Source organism: Excalfactoria chinensis, chromosome 10 (genome assembly GCF_039878825.1).
Source record: "Excalfactoria chinensis isolate bCotChi1 chromosome 10, bCotChi1.hap2, whole genome shotgun sequence".
Classification (NCBI taxonomy): domain Eukaryota; kingdom Metazoa; phylum Chordata; class Aves; order Galliformes; family Phasianidae; genus Excalfactoria; species Excalfactoria chinensis.
This window is the reverse complement of record NC_092834.1, coordinates 18,153,680-18,174,312: the sequence shown is the minus strand read 5'-3', so window position 1 is coordinate 18,174,312 and position 20,633 is coordinate 18,153,680. Positions and strand designations below refer to the sequence as shown.

At 46.9% G+C, this 20,633-nt stretch overlaps 1 protein-coding gene across 7 annotated transcripts in view; it reads right to left on the bottom strand.

The window, feature by feature from the left end:
- Positions 1-20,633, bottom strand: part of MYO9A (myosin IXA) — a 165,028-nt gene that overhangs the window by 20,221 nt on the left and 124,174 nt on the right. For 4 of the 7 annotated variants that reach the window (XM_072345934.1, XM_072345937.1, XM_072345938.1 and 1 more), the window contains 11 exons: positions 16,970-17,113; positions 16,193-16,232; positions 14,932-15,054; positions 11,749-11,829; positions 10,786-10,896; positions 8,887-9,009; positions 8,429-8,578; positions 7,874-8,184; positions 5,261-6,916; positions 3,659-3,740; positions 2,940-3,152 (listed from right to left, as the gene is read on the bottom strand). In XM_072345934.1, coding sequence (XP_072202035.1) covers positions 2,940-3,152; positions 3,659-3,740; positions 5,261-6,916; positions 7,874-8,184; positions 8,429-8,578; positions 8,887-9,009; positions 10,786-10,896; positions 11,749-11,829; positions 14,932-15,054; positions 16,193-16,232; positions 16,970-17,113 — 3,034 coding nt within the window. The remainder of the gene's footprint in view (positions 1-2,939; positions 3,153-3,658; positions 3,741-5,260; positions 6,917-7,873; positions 8,185-8,428; positions 8,579-8,886; positions 9,010-10,785; positions 10,897-11,748; positions 11,830-14,931; positions 15,055-16,192; positions 16,233-16,969; positions 17,114-20,633) is intronic. The other 3 variants (XM_072345936.1, XM_072345939.1, XM_072345940.1) reach the window with 3 other exon arrangements.

Here is a 20,633-nt window from a genome sequence, read left to right as displayed (position 1 = left end):
GCATTCATCCTGAGGAGGAAGAGGGGACCCCATTTTTTCCTCCAAAAGCACAACCTCTATTTTGCTTGCCATTTTGCAAATGAGATTATTTGTTCCAGCAGGCAGCAGTGCTGCGTGCTGCACTGAAGGACTTCCCAAAGCCTGGGACAAGAGCCCTTCTGTCACAGGTGGCTCTTCAGAATCAGTAAATGTCAGGCTGCTGTTTGTTGATTTGTGGCTTTAGGATGAAAGCTGGAGCAAAATATATCACTGCTTCATCCTAAAAGGCACTTGGGCTCTCTGCAGTCAGCAGTACCTTAAGCAGCCACCTAATATACTGGTGCACCTTTGGCTGTGGCCCTGGCTGATGATGCTCTTGGTCTTTACTGCCTTGGATTTAGGCCTGGAGCATCCATGTCTGGTGGGCCACCACTGCCAGGAAAGCAAGGGGTAACACAGTGCCAGTGCAGAGTCACCCTGTGCTCAGCTGTGCTGGGTTACAAGTGATCCCTCTGCTGTGCATCCAGCAGTCCTCAGCCACCAAGCAGCACATCAAAAGAGGCTTTTGGGAAAGCTGCAGCCAGAGGAAGGAGCTGTATGAATAAGTTGTTTTCCAGAATAACAACCAGACTGCATATGGAGACTGCTGGACTTATCTTCATGTGAGTATCACAAGGCACAACAGATACAGTCACAAGCATATCCTCTGCTTGAACCTAAGGTGCACCAGTCTGCTCTATTTTAGACAGCTTCATCAATTATAATACCCAGACAGGCTCTGCTAATAAACATGAATAAGCAGTCTCTCAATTTTGCTGCTTTCAAGAGTTCTCCCTTAACGGTGTGGTGATCCTGACAAAGAGAAGATACATACCAAAATGCTGGTCCCAAACCTGCAATGCAGAATACAGACAGAAACACCATACATGGGGCCAGGACATACAGACACAGGATACCACTGCACACACAGCTTTACGTGTACGGTTTGCTAGAAAGCAGAACTGAACCATGAAATGTGGAACTGCTGTCACCCACGGTTAGAGCCAGGGAAGGAGCACAGAGAAAAGAGACACAGAAGAGATGAGACACAGTTGGCACTACTGCTACTTGCATGCAGTGAGATCTGTTAATGCAGGTGAGCAGAGTCCCAGCAGCATCTCTATGTGAGCCAGCTCCCCCCCAAGGGAGGAGTTTTCCAAGCACCTTGCTCAGCAGAGATTGCCAGTGGGGAAGACTTCTACAGCTCAAAAACGAAGGCTTTGTAACAGGGTAGCCTCCAGGAACACAGCAGGGCACAGCCCCTTGTCCCAGGCCCTCGCCGTGCTTTGAGCTGTTGCTTCCAGCATTTCCAAGGACCTGGTCCACTGCCATCTGAGCAACCAACAAGACTGGCAGAAGGAAACCCAGAGGGAAACTATGGCTTTTAACATCATCTTGGAGAATTTTGTTGCCTTCATCTTATCAAGACTCCCTTGGACAAAAGCACATGAACACACACTGAGCATTTACAGAGGGACAGCTTTCAGGCAACGCGGCTTTCTTGGGTTCCTCAGATGGTTTCAGACCTGCACCTCCCAATTTGGCTTCTTGTTCCTAATTTTTGCCCCATTTGAATGTAGGGACTATAATGAAGAACCTTTGATTATTTTAAGTTAGTAATTTCTCATCGTCCCTTTCTCATCATGTCTTCAAATCCATGAAAGCAAGGGGGCAGGATGGAGGTAGTGCATCTGCTTGGGCATGACTACTTAAGCTGACTTCTCACCAAATGAGGGATAAAAAACCGGTTCTGACATAAGTCCTATGTAAACTTCTCCCTTTCCCGTTACAAAAGCAGGGAGATGGACTAAAGGGCAGCTGAGTGAGTTCAGCTTGAAGAGCTGTGTCTTTCAACCACCTTCCTGCCAGACTGCACTATATTCCTGGCTCAAAAGCTGAGAAATTTTATCAGAATTTGAAAATCTCCCCCCTTCCTGGTTAGGAAATCATCCTGGAGGGGGTAAAGAAAATGATCATACAATAAAAGCTGCCAGCAGAAAAGTCCCAAAAAGCCTCCTCAGCCTTTCTTACAAAGGCAGACTTTAAGATCACACAAGGTATTTGCTGCGGCAACACTAGAGGATGAGCACAAAGTGAAAAGCCAATCCTGTTTGTATGTTTATGTTTATGCTCTATCCCACACTATCCCTGCAGTCTGAGCATACGAGTGAAGCCATGTTGAATGCTTAAGCATGAGTTGGTCACTGCCTTGTGCTCATCCATATGTCTACATGGGCAGCACAGCCACCTCAAGCCACAGAACAAGTAGGCAAGAGTAGCACCCCCAAAAACTCTTGCACCCCCAAAACCTCTCAGTCACTGCCACCCCCCGGACAGAGCCACTGAGGTGCTTTTCTTTATCATTTTTTAAACACACTATGTTTCTATTGCCCAATTTGCAGGTTTTTAATTTCTCTAAGATACTCTTGGCCAATGTTTACCCAATAATTGAGGACCGGACAATCTCTGGATAACCTAACTAAGGATACCACATCAAAAGTGCAAGGCTTATATTGTTTTCCTTGTTGTCTGTTGCTTTTTTGTCCAGTGTTTGCCTTGATCTTTTCTATGCACACGCATCTATCACTTTGCTAGAGCCAAAGGATCCCAGTGGGACCTTCTGATGGAGGGAATCCTGGTTAAGCGATGAACAAACAAAAGGTAGTTGTGCAACCTAAAGAAACCATGGAAGCCGTTCTCCAGTCAAGCCAGTAAACATCACCATGGTTGAGAGAGAATGGGATAGTCTCCCTTTCTGTTTTGTATGCCTTTCTGCTGTGTTCTCTGAGTTTACCCATCTACAACGTCCATGTCAGTGGGAGAAGAAGCAGTGTAGGATCCGTGCAGCCAAGATTAGCAAAGAAACGCTCCCGCAGATCTTGCTCCCTCTTTTCTCCTTCCCCAACAAGTTAGAGAATTACCATTTCAGAGTCACTGTAACAGGCCTGGCCGAGCCGAGCCACAGGCCCTGCCTCAGGGTGAGGAGGTAGGTCAGAGGAGAGGAGGAACTCAAAATTGCCATCGTAATCATCTTCCTCTGTATCCCCCTCCCCATCAGCAAAAGTACCTCTAGTCAAGAAATCGGAGCGCGTCCGCGCCATGCGGGCTTTCTTTTTATGGGTCGGTCTGGGAACCTGCTTGACCAAATGATAAAACATAACAACAGAAATAAAAGTTTGTAAAATGAAAATGTAAAAATAAAAAGGAGATCCTACTGAAGCTTGGCAACACAGCGCAGCTCGAGTATGGTCTGAGGAACATTGCACTCCACAGAGGACACACGTTATTATGCGTAGTGCAAAAACAACCAGCAAAAACAAAAGCCAAGACAGCACGGAGAAAGTGGGACAATAATGGATGTTACTTAAATGGACATTAAACCAAACAAGACAAGACTGTGTGCTACAGTGTTTGCTGTCAGGACTGTGAGATCCTTGTCATCCAGAGCAATTCAGAGCTGCCACACTTAATGCTACGGGGGCTTTTTGCCAAGTGTGAAAGTTGCCTTCGTGTGACATCCCCATCCCCAAGTACAGCAGTCCTCGTGTTTTACATTTGAGGGAAAATTGGAAAAATAAGGGCTTGGGAGTTTTCTTCCCCTTCTCAATTATAAAAAGAAAATAAGAAAGTGGCAGCTCACCTCTCCTCGGCCAGACCCAGGTATCTTAAATGGCTTCCGAGCCAGCTCACCCTTGGGAAGGCATTGATGGCTTGCTTCCCTGCTGAAAGGCAACAAAACAGAGACGTTCCATTCTCTCATTAAAGTTTCCCCCCTGTGCCAGCCCAGCCCTCAGCAATGCAGAAGGACACAGCCCGAGCAATCGGTGAGAAATCGCAGCTGGCGGTCACAGGTTTTCAGAATTGTTTGGGGTTTGACTTGATGCCGAAGGACAAGAAGATGTAAATTTCTGCCCACCAGGCTGCTCCCTACCCTGCTCAGTGGTTGCGAATGGTACCTTCCCATTTCTGCATTTTGAAATGCCACAGCTTTGTCAAAACACAGAAATATTTAAGTTGCAGGCAGACAAAAAGTAGGCATTTTAAAATGCAATTTTCCATTTCCTGTTACTTGCTTGGCGCATCATCCAACTAGCAAAAGAAAATGAAGGAAGTATGTGGGGAAGATCCAGGCTGGATGTGGCTGGGCAGCCTGGTCTGGTGGCTGGTGACACCTAGATGGTCACTGATCCTTTTCAACCCAGGCCATTCTATGACTCTATGATTCCTCAAAGACTGTTCTCAAATATTCACTTCCAAACCAGTTCTCTGGGACCTCCTGCAGATATTCCGGTGAGTGGACTCCAAAAGAGAGCATCTTCTCTTTGCATCCAACACAGCATTCACACATACTCTGAGCTAATTTCCCCTTTGCTCAGCTCACTCTGTCTGCCACCATTCCTGCACAAAAGCCTACCATGCCCATGGGTGAGGCATCCAAAAAGCTCACTGCTGCCTTCCCACCCTTGGGATGCTGCTGGCTCAGTCAGGGGACAACGGGGCATTGCCTGATGGCTTTTGCTGGTTGTTGTAATTCTACAATTAACAAGAAAAATCTTGGAGCCTCCTGACTTGTCTCATCATTTCTACTCTGTCCACCCAAAAATCCTAAGCATCTTTTTTTCCCGTATTTTAAAATCTTTCAAAATAAATCCATATCACTGCTCACAAACAGTGCTGTTTACAAAAACACAAATGAAACCATTGCCAGTTCTCTCTTGCTACAAACACCACTCTCTTGCTAATATCTATGATTATCTCCCTTAGCTTCTCTAAAACGTGTTGCATGAGAAACTGAGAATTAGTATTTCCAGTTATTTTCCTTTTTCCCAATTTATGCCCACTCACTGCTATAAGATCCCACCGCTCTTGGTTTCAGTATGTACTCTGTACAACCTCCAAGACCAACATTCTGCCTGGGACCACTGTACTCAAGCAAAATGATAGGACAAGGGAGAAAGGTTTGAAACTGAGACAGGGGAGGTTTAGGCTGGATCTTAGGAGGAAGTTTTTCACATAGAGGGTGGTGACGCACTGGAACAGGTTGCCCAAGGAGGCTGTGGATGCCCCATCCCTGCAGGCATTCAAGGCCAGGCTGGATGTGGCTCTGGGCAGCCTGGGCTGCTGGTTGATGGCCCTGCACACAGCTGGGGAATGGAACTGGATGAGCATTGTGGTCTTTTTCAGCCCAGGCCATTCAATGATTCTAAAGCCTACAAAGCAAGCACACCATCTTTGTACTCACTGGAGCCCGAAGGGATTGTCTCTGGGAGTGAAGAACATGCTGCTTGCCCTCATCTCCTCGCTGGGCTGGCTGGGCCCCCGGGGCTGCCGGAGGCGCTCATTCCTAGAGAAGGGGCTGCCTGGGGCATCCCTGGGGTCTGCAGCCAGCCGGGGGTTTCCCCGTGATTCCAGCGCTGCTCCTGACCCTTCTCTTCGCTCCATGAACATGCTGACGGGTCTGTCTTTGGGGGTAGCGTGGGCTGGAGAGCCCCCCCTGCTCCCAACAGTGAGACCTTTGATGTCCACTGATGAGGCTGGAGTTCCACCTGGGGCCACGCTGTGCTCTGCTCTGCTCTGGGGGTGCAGGATGAGGACAGACTGAGGTCGGCTGTCGGGTTTTTTGGATGGCTTCAGAGTAGGGTCTTTCATTCTGCTCAGCTCAGCCCGCTGTAAAGCCTCCACCCTGCCTTGCTTCTCCAGCTCAAAGGCTTTGCGCTGCCTCTCTAAAATTTCCTTCTGCTGCCGGATCTGCTCCATCATCTCCCTCTCGTTCTGTAACTGGAGCTGCTTTTGTCGCTCTTCTTTCTCCACATTGAGCTTCTCCAGTCTCTTGATGACAGAGTCTGGAGAATGGGTCTGCGTTGCAGTGGCCATCCCACGTTCTCCTCTCTTGGCAGAAGACTTTTCCCCTTCCTCCCTTCCCAAAACTTTGCCCTGGTCTTGCTCAGAGTCCTTCCTCATCTCAGAGAACACAGTAGTTTTCTCCTCTCTTTCCACTGCCTTGTTCTTCAAGTTATTCTCCACCAGTGACTGGTTTACCTTCATGTTGTCCTGTGGTGGAACATAGAAAGTAGGTAGATTAGTAGAAAGGAATGTTTCTCTTGGATGCATCGTGTAGATATTCTGTTGGTCACAGGCCACGTGCTCCTTTGCAGTGTGGTTATCAGGCAGCTCAGCGTCTGAAAGCATCCTTCTGCAAATGGATAAATTGCTGTTCACATCTGTCGCACAGAAAGACTTGTCCTGCAGGTGAGGCTGAGGACTGCTAGGCAAAGAGTCCCGGGTCTCAGTGGGAAGCAGCTGAACATCTACAACTAGGGAAACGGGTTTACTTGGGGTATCTTCACAGCTTAACAACTCCAAGCTCCCTTGAGAGCTTTCGCTCTCTGGGGTTCCCTGAGGGGAATGAAGTGCCTCAGATACCAGCTCGGTAGACCACTGCCGCTCTTCTGAGGGTGACAGCCCACCAGTGGATCGGACCTTAAGTAGCTCCAAGCTAAATTTTGCCTGTTCCAGCTCACGCATTCTCCGGCTTTCTCTTTTTGCACGAACGACTTTCTTCTGATTCAGATCCTCCAGTGACCTGGGTCTCTCCCGTACAATGACTTCCTCTTCGGTGTCCATCCCGCTCTGGCTACTGGCTCTCTCGTGCCTTTTGTACAACGACGTCGCAGAAGTGTCCAGGAGGTCCAAGTGATTCACTCGATTATTCTCCATCAGTGACTTGTGCTCCTCTATAGCTCTCACTCTTTCTTCAAACGAGCCGTCCTCCCACTTGGATGGGTCAGAGCCCTTAATTTCCAAAGCCCCATCTGTCTCCAGCCCATCCTCTTCTCTGCTTGACAAACCATTCTCCAGCTGCATCTCTTTCAACCTCTGCTCTTTCAAAGCTCTAAACCTGCAAGAAAGCAGAAAAGCAGCATATTGTAACACTGCCCACTGCACAGGTGGCATCTCATCACCACAGACATCCCCATCATCTCACCACTGTTGGCACCTCAAGCAACTCTCCTTGCAAAGCAGGTACAATCTGACGCACATTCATGTTCTGTGCACAAACTGCATTTCCAGTCTTTTCTTTTGCCATCTCACCTACTCAGGAGCTGCACCAATGCATGCGCTTGTAAGTTTCTCCTGTGCTGATGACAGCAGATTTAGCCTTCATTCCTGGTGTAGCTTGCTTTTAAGCCAGAAAACAGTACCACATTGCATCACCTTGGCTTTGTCATCCTCCCCATCCTGCCTGGGATGCCTCTGGCACAGCAAACAAGCACTCATTCTCCAGGCTAAGAGCTATTTCCAGCTCCCAGCTCTCTGTCAGTCACTCCACACCTTGCAGGCAGTGCCTCCCAAGCACAAATCAAGACCTGCCCCGTGGCCAGCGAGCCAAGGCATGGTCATGAATGCTTTTCTCTTTGCAGCAGCTGGAGTGAGTAACTGCTGCCCCTGCTCCTGACTTGCTGACTGATTCACTGTGAGACGGTGCAGCAAGCAGATCGGTCAGCCAATCTGAGTTAAAAATAGGCTACTTACAGTGGTGCTGCTGCCAAGAAAAAAACCCCTTACAAGTATTTATGTCCTCAGCTTTCCACCGCCTACATGCTCTAACCTGAAATAGGCTCTGCTTAGTCCAGGAGTAAGATGGCCAGCTAACTGAACTCCTGTTAGAAAGTGAAGACAAAGAAAGGATCAGGGCAGGGTGGAGTAACATCAGCAATGCTACAAAGGGAAACCATCACGCGTATGTTGCTTTGGTCTAAGCAGTACAAGAATTCACATCAGTCGTTTCTTTCTCTACAGGGAGCTATCAGAAAGCATTTCTTTCTTTACTCCTTTATTTGAAGACCAACATTACCTTTGTCGTGCTAAATATCCTCTGCAGGCTGCCTGCAAACAGACCACCCCACGCCTGCTGGCTCTGTACCGCCGCTGAACGCAGTGCCCTCGCCAGGCTGCCTGGATGCTGGCAGCCGCCTCGTGCCTCCGCTTCAGGTGCTCCCTCCAGCAGCTCTGGATGAGGTGGGCTGCAAACTGCATCTGCAGAAACCTCCTCCTCACCACGAAGCCTCGCCAGTGGGTTTGGAGCACAACTGCAGCTTTGCTGAGCATGAGTGGGTCTGGTGATGGCTTGCCTTGCTTTTGGCTCTGGTAGCTACGCCAGAATCTCTGCAAACATAGCAAGTAGAGCAAAAACAGCTTCAAGAAGAGGGACTGGTTTGGGAACTGGATAGCACCTGACTTTATGCCAGCTTTACATCTCTCCCATGCACAAACTACTGCTCTTCTGATCATAAGTTCCTTCCTAGGAGACAGGAACTGATTTTATGCATTAGATGCACCAGCTGCAGCCAGAGCTGTATCTGCAGGACTCGTGGAAATATCTGTGAGGAAGCTAGGCACTGCCACCTACCTGTATGATCACTGCTGCCTGCCTCATGTTCAGGAACTGCCTTCTGCAGAGCATGCTGCGGAACCAGCGCTGCAGCAGCATGATCCTGCGCAGCACCTCCTGATGGAGCAGGTCCTGCAGAAGCTGCCTCTCACGCTCCTTCACAAAAACCTAGGAAATAAAAGCACCAGGCATGAATCACAGAGCCTTTGCCTTCTCTTCACAACAGTGAGCTGCCTGCACACACACACGGGTTTTGAAAGTTACCTTGCTCTAACCTGACCGCTGTGACCTGGTCAAAAGAAAACACCAACATTCCAGTCTATTTTGTGCTAACAACATTAAAAATATCCTTTAAACCATCAGCTTCCAATGAACAGAAGGAAAACAGTTTCATTAGTTAAAAACATATAAAAAGGCGCTAACATAACTGTGCACAAATGCAGGCATATCTTTATCTTAAGCAGATAAACATTTACCATGGTTCTTCCAACTTGGTAATTGTCTGGATTGAGTTTTATTTTCCTGAAGAAATCATGGACGTTGTGCTTGGATGGGCTGATTCCTTGTGGCAGAAGGACGTGGAAATGGTTCACAAAGTCCTGAGAAGGCAAAAAACAAACACCACCATCAAGACTGGGTTACGTGGGTACTGCCATGTCATCTTTTTGCATACGTAACTGGGATTTGCTCCACTGGCCACACAAAAGGGGACCTGCCCAGGTGCAGGACAGGTGGCATAAAATCATAGAATTGCTCAGGTTGGAAAAGACCTTAAAGATCGTTGAGTCCAACCATGACCTAACCATACTACCCTAACTAACAACCCTCCACTAAATCGTGTCCCTGAGCACCACATCCAAACTGTTTTTAAACACATTCAGGGATGGTGACCCAACCACCACCCCAGACAGCCCATTCCAGTGCTTAACAACCCCTTCTGTAATGAAGATTTTTCCTGATATCCAACCTAAACTTATCCTGGTGCAACTTGAGGCCATTTCCCCTCGTCCCATCACCAGTGAGAAGACACCAACCCCACTCTGCTGCAATCACCTTTCAGATATTGGAAAAGAGCAATAAGGTCTACCCTCAGTTTCCTCTTCCCCAGCCTAAACAACCACAGTTCCTTCAGTCACTTGGCCCTACTGAAACTCACAGTTAACATTGGCCCATTGATCCAGTCTATCCAGGTCCCTCTGTAGTGCCTTTCTCCCCTCAGGCAGATCAACACACCCTCCCAACTTGGTGTCATCTGCAAACTTACTGAGGGTGCACTCAATCCCATGTTACAGACTAGGAAGTAATGAGTTTCCTCCATCATTTGTGGTTCAAAACTGCACGGGAAACACACCAAAGCAGTAGCCCAGGGACATTCAAACATCTCTCAGTGTGGGAGGAGGGACTCTGCACAATCTGCAAGGTCCTCTAGAGCAAAAATGCTGCAGACCCTCAGAAATGGCCACTGCAAAAAGGAGTGACCAGAATGTGCAAAGCATCACAGGGAAGAGACCGCTGCAAGGGTTGCTGCTGTGAGGAGGTATCAGGAATGATCCTCCCAAGTAACGCCATCCTCATGGCAAAAAGACCCTGAGCAGTCCTCCTTTCTGAACAGCTGCTGCACAGGACATGACAGCTGGCCAAAAGCAGCTGCCAGCAGGAAACGAACTGGCAACAGCAAATCATGAAAGAACTGACGTGTGCTCGAAAGCTGGCAAAAAAATGGAAAAGCAGAAAATACGAGAAGCTGGATAACCCCTGAATGACTTAAAGCATCCCAGTCAGCCCTATGATGGGACGCAGCCAGTGCCGAAACAATGGGGAAAATGCTGCTCCTGAGGAAACAAAAGCAACGGGCACCAAAAAGCTGCTCAGCACCCTGTGGTATTAGACATGAGAGAAGGGTCTTTGTCATCGGGGTGGGTCACAGCAAGGAGGAATCTCCAAAATAATATTTATAATGCTCGTAATAGGGAGCTAAAGGAACCCAGACCTTAACTCTCACATCTTGTTGACTCAGTCTGTTAAAGCCCCGACAGCGATCAGCCATCATCAGTCTGAACTTCTCATTATCTCTATGAAGGGATATAGATTCGTGGAAGTGATTTTGCACGTGTTATGAAAACACACTGTGTGTACTGTGAAAAAAACAAAGCTTTTTTTTCCCCAAAACTGTAATGATGACTGCAGAGGGACTTGTAGTCCTTGGTCTGGTCCAGCTTAGCAAAACCGCCCACCAGTACTCCCTTTTCAATGTCGTCCAAAGCTGTAAATTCACTGTTTTGTAAAAACACAACTACACTTACAAGCCAGCAACACTCAGACAACTGCGATAACGATGAGGAAAGTGTTGAAAGACTGAAAATGCATGAGCCAACCTGGAAAGAGTATTTGCAGCTGTATCCTGACTGGCGGATGCGAACAGTCTCCAGCATGCCTGTGTACCGCAGCTGCTGGAGCACCAGGCTGTCACTGAACCTCAGGGGTAGCTGGAAGGGAAAAGGAGGCCAACCATGAGCAACTATTTCCTTGATCTCTGAGAACCCGAGGAGACTTCTAAGCACGTGTGTGGGTCAATGGGTTCAGCACATGTAGCACATCAGCAGGACACGCACACTGGCAACAATGATGATGAGGGGGAATGTGCGTCCCCAGGAACCACACTCACGGCAGCAGGGTTGAATCTTGTTTGCTCCCAGGGAGCCATCAGATGGAGAGTTTCATACATCTAACTAGACAGAAAGCTACAGAGAAGGGTTTTGTTTGGATCCTCTGAGCTGACTAAGAAAGCCCCATCGACAGCACAGCCAATGAGCAGGGTGAGATGGAGCAGTGACGCCTCACTTTGTGTTTTTAACCACTTGGGTAAGACTGCGAAGGATCAACATATGAAAAACATATTCCTACAACCTTCTTTTAAAACTGAAGATCTTCAGCCCAGGAGACAAATCTTTACATCATATTTCATGAATTCGGCTTTATCACTGAATCAGCCTGATTAACATGGCTTATTCTGGAAGAAGGTACAAATACTTTATAACCCCAACTTGGCTTTGGGCTTCTTTTTTTAAAAAATAAATTATGTATTTACGAAATATTTCCAAGGCAATTTTAAGTAGAAGATCAGGAACTAAAACCCAACTCTAGTCCACTTCACTACTTCCTTCCCCACCTCATGGCTGTGCTCTATAAGAATTTGTTTCCAAAGCCTCAACGCTCTAAAGGCTTCCAGCAGCCTGACTGATCTCCAAACAGAGAGAGAAAGAACGAGCTCTGCACAAGTGAACGAGGGTTTTGCAATCACACCATTAGCAGCATTGATCTCACAGGTCAGGGTTTACCTTTTCGGCGTTGGATCTTATGCACTTGACAAAATAAGGTTCTGCCTGGCCAAGAGTCTCCATCAGCTTGTTGAGTGATGCCTGCAACAGGGAATACATCTCCAGTTGGGAAACAGCAAGGAGAAAACATGCACAAAACAAAACTTTGAACAACTTGTGAGTAAACCAGGCAGATAGGAAACAGCTCCTCAAAATGAGCATCTCAGACTGATACAACTTGGCTGCTTCTGTCTTCAAACCCAACTAAATGGCTACAGAGAAAAGTAAGCCTGTTTGTTAAAGGCCTCAGCAGAAACCACAACACTCACACTGTTCTTTGAGACCCCTGCTTTGACCTTCCCAGATCAACCAGCAGATCCCAAAGTCAGCCCCGCTGCACTCCAATGAGACATGCACAGAGTGGGAGACAAACGACCTGCCCCTTATACAGCATCTACCAGTGCAGGGGGCAGTGTTCCCAGGGAGTAACTAGTCTTACTATCAAAGACTGAGGCAAAGAAGGCATTAAGTACTTCAGCCTTATCCTGATCCTTGGTCACCAAGTTGCCCTCAGCATTCAAAAAGGGATGGAGATTCTCCCTAGTCCTTCTCTTGCTGTTGATGTATTTATAGAAATATTTATTGTTTTACTTTACCTTAGCGGCCAAGTTCAGTTCTAGCTGGGCTTTGGCCTTTCTCATTTTCACACAGTCCCTGAGTCACTGCGGCTGAACTGACTCCTTTGCTACTCTCTGCATTTTATATATTTGAGTGCCCTCTAAACGCTTTGGGTGTCTCTGATTGCAGAGCACACGACTGACATGGTATTAATAACGTGCTCCAGAGCCGATTACTTGTGGCAATGACCTGATTTTAATAGTGCCTAAAACTCCGCTATTTAAAAGATTCTGCTGCATATTTACTACATACAGCTATGGGTTTATGAATATACATACTCATAAATCTGTGTGCACAAGTGCATAATATTAGAACGATGTAATCCATCTTAGATTAGCTTGCAGAACACCTTCTGAAGCCATCCTTAGGGGAAGCCTTTTATATTAATCAATGTCTGTCTACACGCAGGACCTGGGGCAGAGGAGCTGATGAGGCACCCATGTGTGGTGCAGCTGGACACAGAGCAGCCGTGGTACTGGGGGGCTGTGATGGGGCAAGGTCCAGCTGGTGGGCACAGTCAATCACACAGCACAGGAAGGCAAAAGGACAGGGGATTTTTAGCTGAGATCTCTGCTCTTCACAGCAGATGGTCCCCTTCCACGTGCCTCCCGCTGCCATCTGGCTTGCCCCGAGCACTGCGAGGCCCCTGGATTAACTCCCTGCCCCGTTCTTCTGCCCACCCCCAGCTCATATGCCTTTTTCCCCAGGGCCAGCCCTGCAGGGTGCCCCCAACATCCCAGCATGAAGCGCCGGCTGGGAGGGGAGCTGGTACAAATCTGCCCTCAGTTTTGAAGCAAGAGCCATCGCTGCTTTTGCAGCATCCCCTAATTCAAGAAGCGATGACTCAGAGCTATTTTGCAGCATAACTTCAGGCACAGCTAAAATCAATACGAGACACAGCAGCTGTGAGCTCCCTGCACAGGCACCGGCCACAAGGCAGCATTTATCTGAAGAACACAGCAATGCACAAACCCCGTGATGGGAAACATTTGTATTTCCTGTCGCTGACCCAGTTTCATGCTCTGCAATTTTATTAGCTTGCTCTTGATAAAAAGCCATCTTGCAGCCAGCACCAAGCTGCTCCCTGGAGAAAACACTTCTCCCTTACGAGTGCTAAATGAAATCAAGGCTGGAGTGCCCAGCATTCTTCTAAAGGAGGAATGAGCAGGAGCATCAGGAGCCAGCACACTGCTATATGCTTCCATTCAGTTAAATAAAAGAGGATGAGCCGTAAGCACTGTTCTGATGCTGCCAAGTCAATGCTGCAGTGTCAGAAAGCACAGGAGCTGCGTGAAGGCTCTGCTTTGCTGCAAGGGGCCTAGGGGTATCCTCACAGCACCCTGAGCTCTGCTGCTCCTCTGTGCTGGGAGTTGTACAGGAACCTGAGCCCTGCACTCTTCCATGTTACACCTGAAGGACAAAGAGGTGTCAGGAAGACATCCTCAGTTCAGCCCCCCCCAAATGTAGTCATTATGTATGAATTAAACTGCAGGCATTTATTTTAACCAGTGTACAATTAGTCCAGTCTGAGCTTAAATATATACATATATTTAAACGTGCATTCTTCATTTTATATACACACAGTGGTCTATATATGTGTGTACGTAAGTATACGGATATAATTACTTAATCATATCCAAATCCATGCATGAAGACACTCTAAAAATGACCAACATCTCAAAAATTAGAAGTAAAAAACAAGCCAGACTTTCCCAGAAAAGCATTTTTTTAAGTGAAATGCTGCATTCTAATACTACCACATGCCTGTGCATGTGACTGGCACAGACTTCCAAGCCCTGGTGCACACATCTGAGCATTACTTTAGCTGTGGCTATTCCCAGGGAAGCTTGGCTGGCGCACAGCACTGCCATCACAACAAATGCTGTACTTATCCTCCTCTGAATTCCTCTGCATGCCTTGAGATAATGCAGCGATATTTTCACCTTTCTGCACCTATTAAAATTCACATTCTACCTGACTTGAAAACAGATTGAATTTTAAATGTTGAACATAAGGAAAAAAAAAAAAAAAGACTTTAAAATCCTACAGTGGAATTTGACTAGCTTTCTGGATTCAACAGACAAAACAAGATGATGCGATTGCCTTGAAAGCAAGGAGCCAGAAAACACGATGTGCACTCACAGCTGCACGCTATGTAAATGTTTGATGAGGTGCTTCACTATGAGGACAGTTAAAACATCACAGGTATGAAAGAGACCAGCATCAATCCTCCCAGCACATGGCCTTCCCCGATGCCTTGCCTGCTGGTTTTACACTGACATAACTGCCTTTTTTCCCATCCCTTTTTGCAGCAGGTGAAAATCTCTGTCCTGCAGCTCATCCTCACATCCTACCTCTGCTGTCTTGGAGCATCATCTTGAGCTGAGCTCACATCCTGAACAGTGGCGAAGCTGGGACAGCACTGTGCCCGCTGTGCTCATGTGGGGAGCTGGAGCACGTATTTGCTTTTCATTCAGTACAGGCTTATCATCAATCTGTACCAAGGCAAACAGGGTGCTGCATTACCTGGAACTGGGCACTGATGCTGGGTGGTTTCTTCTTCTTATGGAGATGGAGAAGGGATTTTGTAATGTGGTCGTGAAGCGTCAGGTTGGTCAGGTGCTTGAGGGACTTCACATCCAGCATGTGCTGTGGAAAAGACAGACTTTGTTCTCTATAAGCATAACTAGAACTTGTTGCCATGCCATAACCCTTTACATGGTCTGCAGGGCTTCCTGACAGTAACCACCCTATTTCATCTCCATGGAAAACAACACACAATGGCTTGAAACATATGATCTGCTTGGCCTCCTAGATCTTGCCAAGGGCTTCTTTGACCATGTCTCTCAGACCCACTAAAGTGGGGTTGCAGACAAACATAAATATCACTGGAAACTTAACCATTTGTCTATTATGTCTATTCATGGCATTTTAACAACAATCTTGAATTGTGACTGCTGCAAATAATTCATCGCATGCATATAGAAAAAAGCCATCAGCCATAATTAGCAAGCCCAGGGGCTTCATTCCTGTGAACAGGAAACTATAGATGGAAACCACGTGCTTGCCATCAGAACCTCAAAATCTCCTCTTTGAATAAGGATAGGGGTAGGAGAAAGTCCCAGGGAGGACTGGCACACTGACACACACATTGTGCAAAAGCCAGTGGAAAATTTCTTTCACTGCCACGGCCAAGGCCACAAAAGGCATCAGTCCACAAAACCTACTGAAAACCTCCTTCCTTCTAACTGCTATGGAGCGACCACTTCATCACACACAGTTCATCCACTATTAATAATGAAGAGTTAATTGATTGCCATTAGAAGAATACAGAGACTGCAGGACACACACAGAATGCAGCCATGCTGTTGGTATGGTAGAAATGACCAATTGCTAAGATTGTTTATAAGACCAAACTGTGCAGGAATTGTGAAAATCACTTTGCTTCTCAGGTGACAACCATTCTGCACAACCTACTTGCTCTTTTTAGAGATTTAGGTATCATATTTTCCTAGCACGTACACACACCCCTCCCCAGGAGGAAGAAAGGAGGAGCCCAAGTAGGTCTGAAAAGGAGGTTGCAAGTGCTCACACAAACCTTCCCCAGTTCAAACCAGGGCTGAAGTCCTTTAGTTTTACAGATACTAACAGGCCCCAAACAGAGCAGAGACGACATCAGTCCCAGAGCAACCCCAGCCATCTTCCTTACACACACATCAGCATTTCAGCACTGCACCCACAGCCTTAACCTGGGACCAGCAATGTCAAAACGCTGCTTCTCTCTCACCTTTGGGAGATTGGGTTTGGCTTTGAAGTTCTTATTTCGCCTGGGGAGACAATAAACGGCTCAGATTAATCCACGTGTGTAACTGGAGAATAATTTGTGTGTTACATTACAGCAGAACAGTTCTCCTTCTGCCATTAAGAAACATAATTCTTCTTTTTTCTTTACTGCAACACAGCACAGACAGTAAGGTTCAGAAATGCTGGAGGTTATGAACCAAGCCCGACCTGAATTGAGGCTCCCTCTGCTCGCTGCCAACTCGTTGTACAGATTCAGCTCCACAGCTGTGAGAGGAAGGTACTCAACCACAGCGCATCGTTACATCAGAAATGAAGGGCTAATTTGGGCAGCACGGGGACCATCCTGCTTTCTCATGCCACCTGGGTGATGTTCTCTGAACCTCCTGGTCAGGCTGCAATGTGATTCACCCGCATCATTTCCACATCTAATTTGTAATGGAAACTTTGATATCACGTTAAAAAATGTTACTGCATAACATCTCTGTCATCTCTTTAGACTGGTTTGACTGGGAGATTCATTCCTTCTCTCACTTCCCTGAATCACTTTACTGTGTCTGTCATTCCAAATGAACGATAAGGGATGAATAACTCAGATAGATAAAACATACCAGGGTCGTTTTGACCTAACTGTGTCTAAGCCCACTTGAAACTGATTTATTTATTGATTTTTGCTTGTTTTGGCTATTTACATTCCTCTTATTACCCATATCGCTCGTTATACACCAGGAACAAAGCCAAAATCTCCTCCTTTTGTACTAACATGAGGATGCCGTGGGCCCTTTCCAGCAGCTTGCTGTTAGTCGCATTCACAAATATCCCATCCTTGTCCAGGAAGGAGCTGGGGCTGGTGAGCCTGCTGTGCCGCATCCCCATCCGGCCATTCCAGCCAACAGCAAAGGCATCCCTGAAACCCAAACAGGGCTGTCAGACACATTTAAGGATAGACAGAATATACACAAAAGATGGTTCTATGACAAAATAAAGCGTCGAGATTATTTACTTAATAACCACTACCATCTTCTGAAGTGGAAGATGAGAACCACTTCCTAAGTTCGTTCCCTTCTGCCATGGAGCACAGCTGTGCTGGTACCCAGGAATGCAGCTCCCCTGCAGCCCTGGCTTGCAGGAGGACGAAGAGAGGAACCAAAGCCCCCCCCCCCTTACAGGAAGAAAAAGCTTCCACAAAGCTTCACATCAAGGCAAAATCACCTGCGGGGCTGGGGAGGCTAAGAGGAGCCTCCTTCCAGTGCCTGGGGTCATGCAAAGCCTCTCCTTGGGCTGCAGCACTTCTGTATGGTTCAGCCAGACTTGCAGAAACTCACACGAAATAACAGTGTGAGCTGGTCTAAGGAGGGGTCTGCAAAACCCCAGAGATATTTCAGAAAGATGGGAAACGAACAGGAAGAGACCCAGCTCATGAAGGGCACCAGTACGGCAGCATCAGTCACTTGTTCATGAAGATGACCAGGGCATCATGAAGATGATGCTTTGGAAGAAGGCAATGATCAAGTGCCACAATGGTAAGAAAACACTAAGCAAACAGAGTTGTTAATGCAGCCAGTTCAAAGCTCACAGCCAAATCTTTGGAGTAAAAGAGCACAAGGATTAAAGTCCCCTCACTGCCTTGCTGCAGCGCTTTTCAAATTAATTCCTAGTTCCATTAAATCTGTATTTTGATGGGTGCTGCTATTAAAAGAAAGGATGAATCACAGCAAAGCAAACCTTTGATGAATACCTCCAGACCTCATTTTTTTTTTAAGTAGCCCATTCAATTCAAGGAAGGCCACAGAGAAGCTTGAATTTCAGTGATGCCTGCAAGCCACCTTCACAGCTAAGGTCCTAAAGCCTCCTGCTTGCAGGGGAAATTAAACACAGGCTGAACTAGTCCCACTTAACCTCAATGGCCACCTTCAGGACCCGTAACCCATCATTAATTTGGCCAATGGTAGCTCATTCAGAATTGAATACGAATGTGGTGATATGGGCTCTGAATGAGACTAAAAAAGAGAAAACCCTACACATTCTCATGCAGATTTGAAAGGACCAACCATCTCTGTTCATTACACTTCAGAATGAATATGTGCGCACAGCAATGGACACAGCTGTTGTGGTACTTGGAAGTCAATCATCTCACCATGCAAAACCAACTGCTTCAAGACAGACTGATCAACACCTGCTTCCCCGCACGCTGCGCCGACATCAAGGAGCATAAAACAGTTTCTGTTGCATGAAAGCAGACAGCCCAAGCGGTTCTGGTTAGCAGTGGCATGGCTTTCATTACTCAGTGGCTGCTGAAGGCAGTTCCGAGGCGTGCTGGCTTCCCGACGCTCTGCTGAAGCGTGGTTTCCTCCAGCTGCCATCCCAGCATGTGGGAACCACACGGTCACTTTCTTCTGAGATCAGAAGCTTGCTGAGCCCTCCCCATGCCTTCCTGCATGATGTCATGCCTGAAATTTGCTTTTTGAAGAGAGCCCCGGGCTATACTGGGAGTTGTACAACACAGACTTATCAGCCACCACATGATGATGAGATGGCTTGAAAAGAGAACTCCTGTGTTTCATTTAGCTCTGTAAATCACTCACCAGCCTATCTGTTGGCTCGACACTTCTGTACTGAGGGATAATTCAACCGCAGGGCGGTTAAAGCAAATCTCTTTCCTATAGGTGTTATCCTTATCTCTGCAGTTCCAACCCCCCCCTTTTTTTTTTTGACAACTGCAACTTAAAAGCAAAACCTACATTTAGAAAGCATAATTAATGGCTCTTCAGATCAAAATTATTCACCGTGAAAGGTATTAAAATCACACGCCTACTCTAAAAGTGCCTTCTGGAATTTAAAGATATGAGATATCACACTGTGGTTTGGGCTTTCAGAAGGCAGGGGCACACAGGACATGTGGGGACCAGTCCCTTGTGATGCCCAAGGTTGCACTACCCAATGATGTCAAGATTAGAGACCATGCTACTGAGCCACCACAGCAAGAGAAACACGGGGAAAGCACACCCGAAACCACATTTCTGCCAGTTACAGCAGAGGTGTAACAGGAAGAGAGGTCTGTCCTGAGTATTTTTAGGATACAACCACCGGGATGAAGGAAGGAAGATACAGCAGACGCTGCCCTTGATGCTGGCTGTTTATGGGAATCTGTGCAATGTCCTGACTTGTTTTAAGCCAAATTAATACAGCTGATCACAGACTGAACCCCTACAGTAAGGAATAAACACATTCATCAGTAGGAGTTTCCCTTCCTTTACAAGATGTACTATTAACGACTCCATAATTAAAATGTTTTGGGCTATGAAATACTGGCAGCCCAGCCTGCCCTACTGACATGCCCCAAAGTCAGAGCTATACAACCAGAAAAGCACCGTCTCACTTAACTGATGTTCTCCAAGCACCACCACCCTATCTCAAGGTTTTCTCTCAACAAGCATCCTCCTTTGGACTGCTGAGAGATGGCAGTGTGAGAAACTGCACAACACCTCTTATCTACCCATCAAGATCTTTGCAGGGACAAAGTTTCATGTTACATCACTTTTAGGAAAACCTGTGCAACCAGAGAAGTGAGGAAGAGTCACTTCTGGAGGCACCAACCTCGTCCATCTCTTCTGGAAAGAAAGGGGCATGGGTGACAGCTGGGGATGTTTGTTCCCCTACACACTGCTCCTGTGTTTTTTTAAACCTAATTTCTATCTTGCACATTTGACTTAAGACCACTAAATCGGTGATTTAATAATGTGCTTAGAGAATATTTTGCATCACACACACACAAAAAAAGCCAACAGTGAGATGCAGGCATCACCATGTTTGGTGAGCATCCCCTCGACTTGTTCTTTGCTTCTCATGAAGCTCAGAGCAGCCATGGAGTTACAGCTGAATATCTACAGCTCCAAGCAATAACTCTGGGAGCTAAAGGTACACTGATCATGTATTTCCAATGTCCAAACACATATCCTTACAGGGAAGCAGGGAGGCACCATGCTTCCTTAGAGATGCTATCTTAATAATCATAAGTTCTGGCATCTGCAGGACAGTACAACTGTACTGTAGCTGGAGAACAGGTGCGTATCTGCACCCGGAGTCCCCACTGAAATGAAAACATTTTGCTTCACCAGAAGCTTAATTCTGATGCAAATCTGGAGAAACTTTGGCCAAAGAGGCACAGATCTGTGCCAGAAAGCGTAGAACCACAACCTTCAAGGAAGAATAAAAACAAGAACTGTATCTATAATCATATGAGTTGAATCTCCTTCAAAGTTCACACGCTGTAACATCACTTTGGAAGCAGAAGATCTCCTGTGCTTTAAGAGACATTCCAGTCATCAGACATCCCATGATTTTCCCCTAACAAACAGCAAACATTTGCCCAGTTTCAACCTCAGACCTTCCCTGGTCCTGCATAGCCAGCAGCACCGCAGCCATCA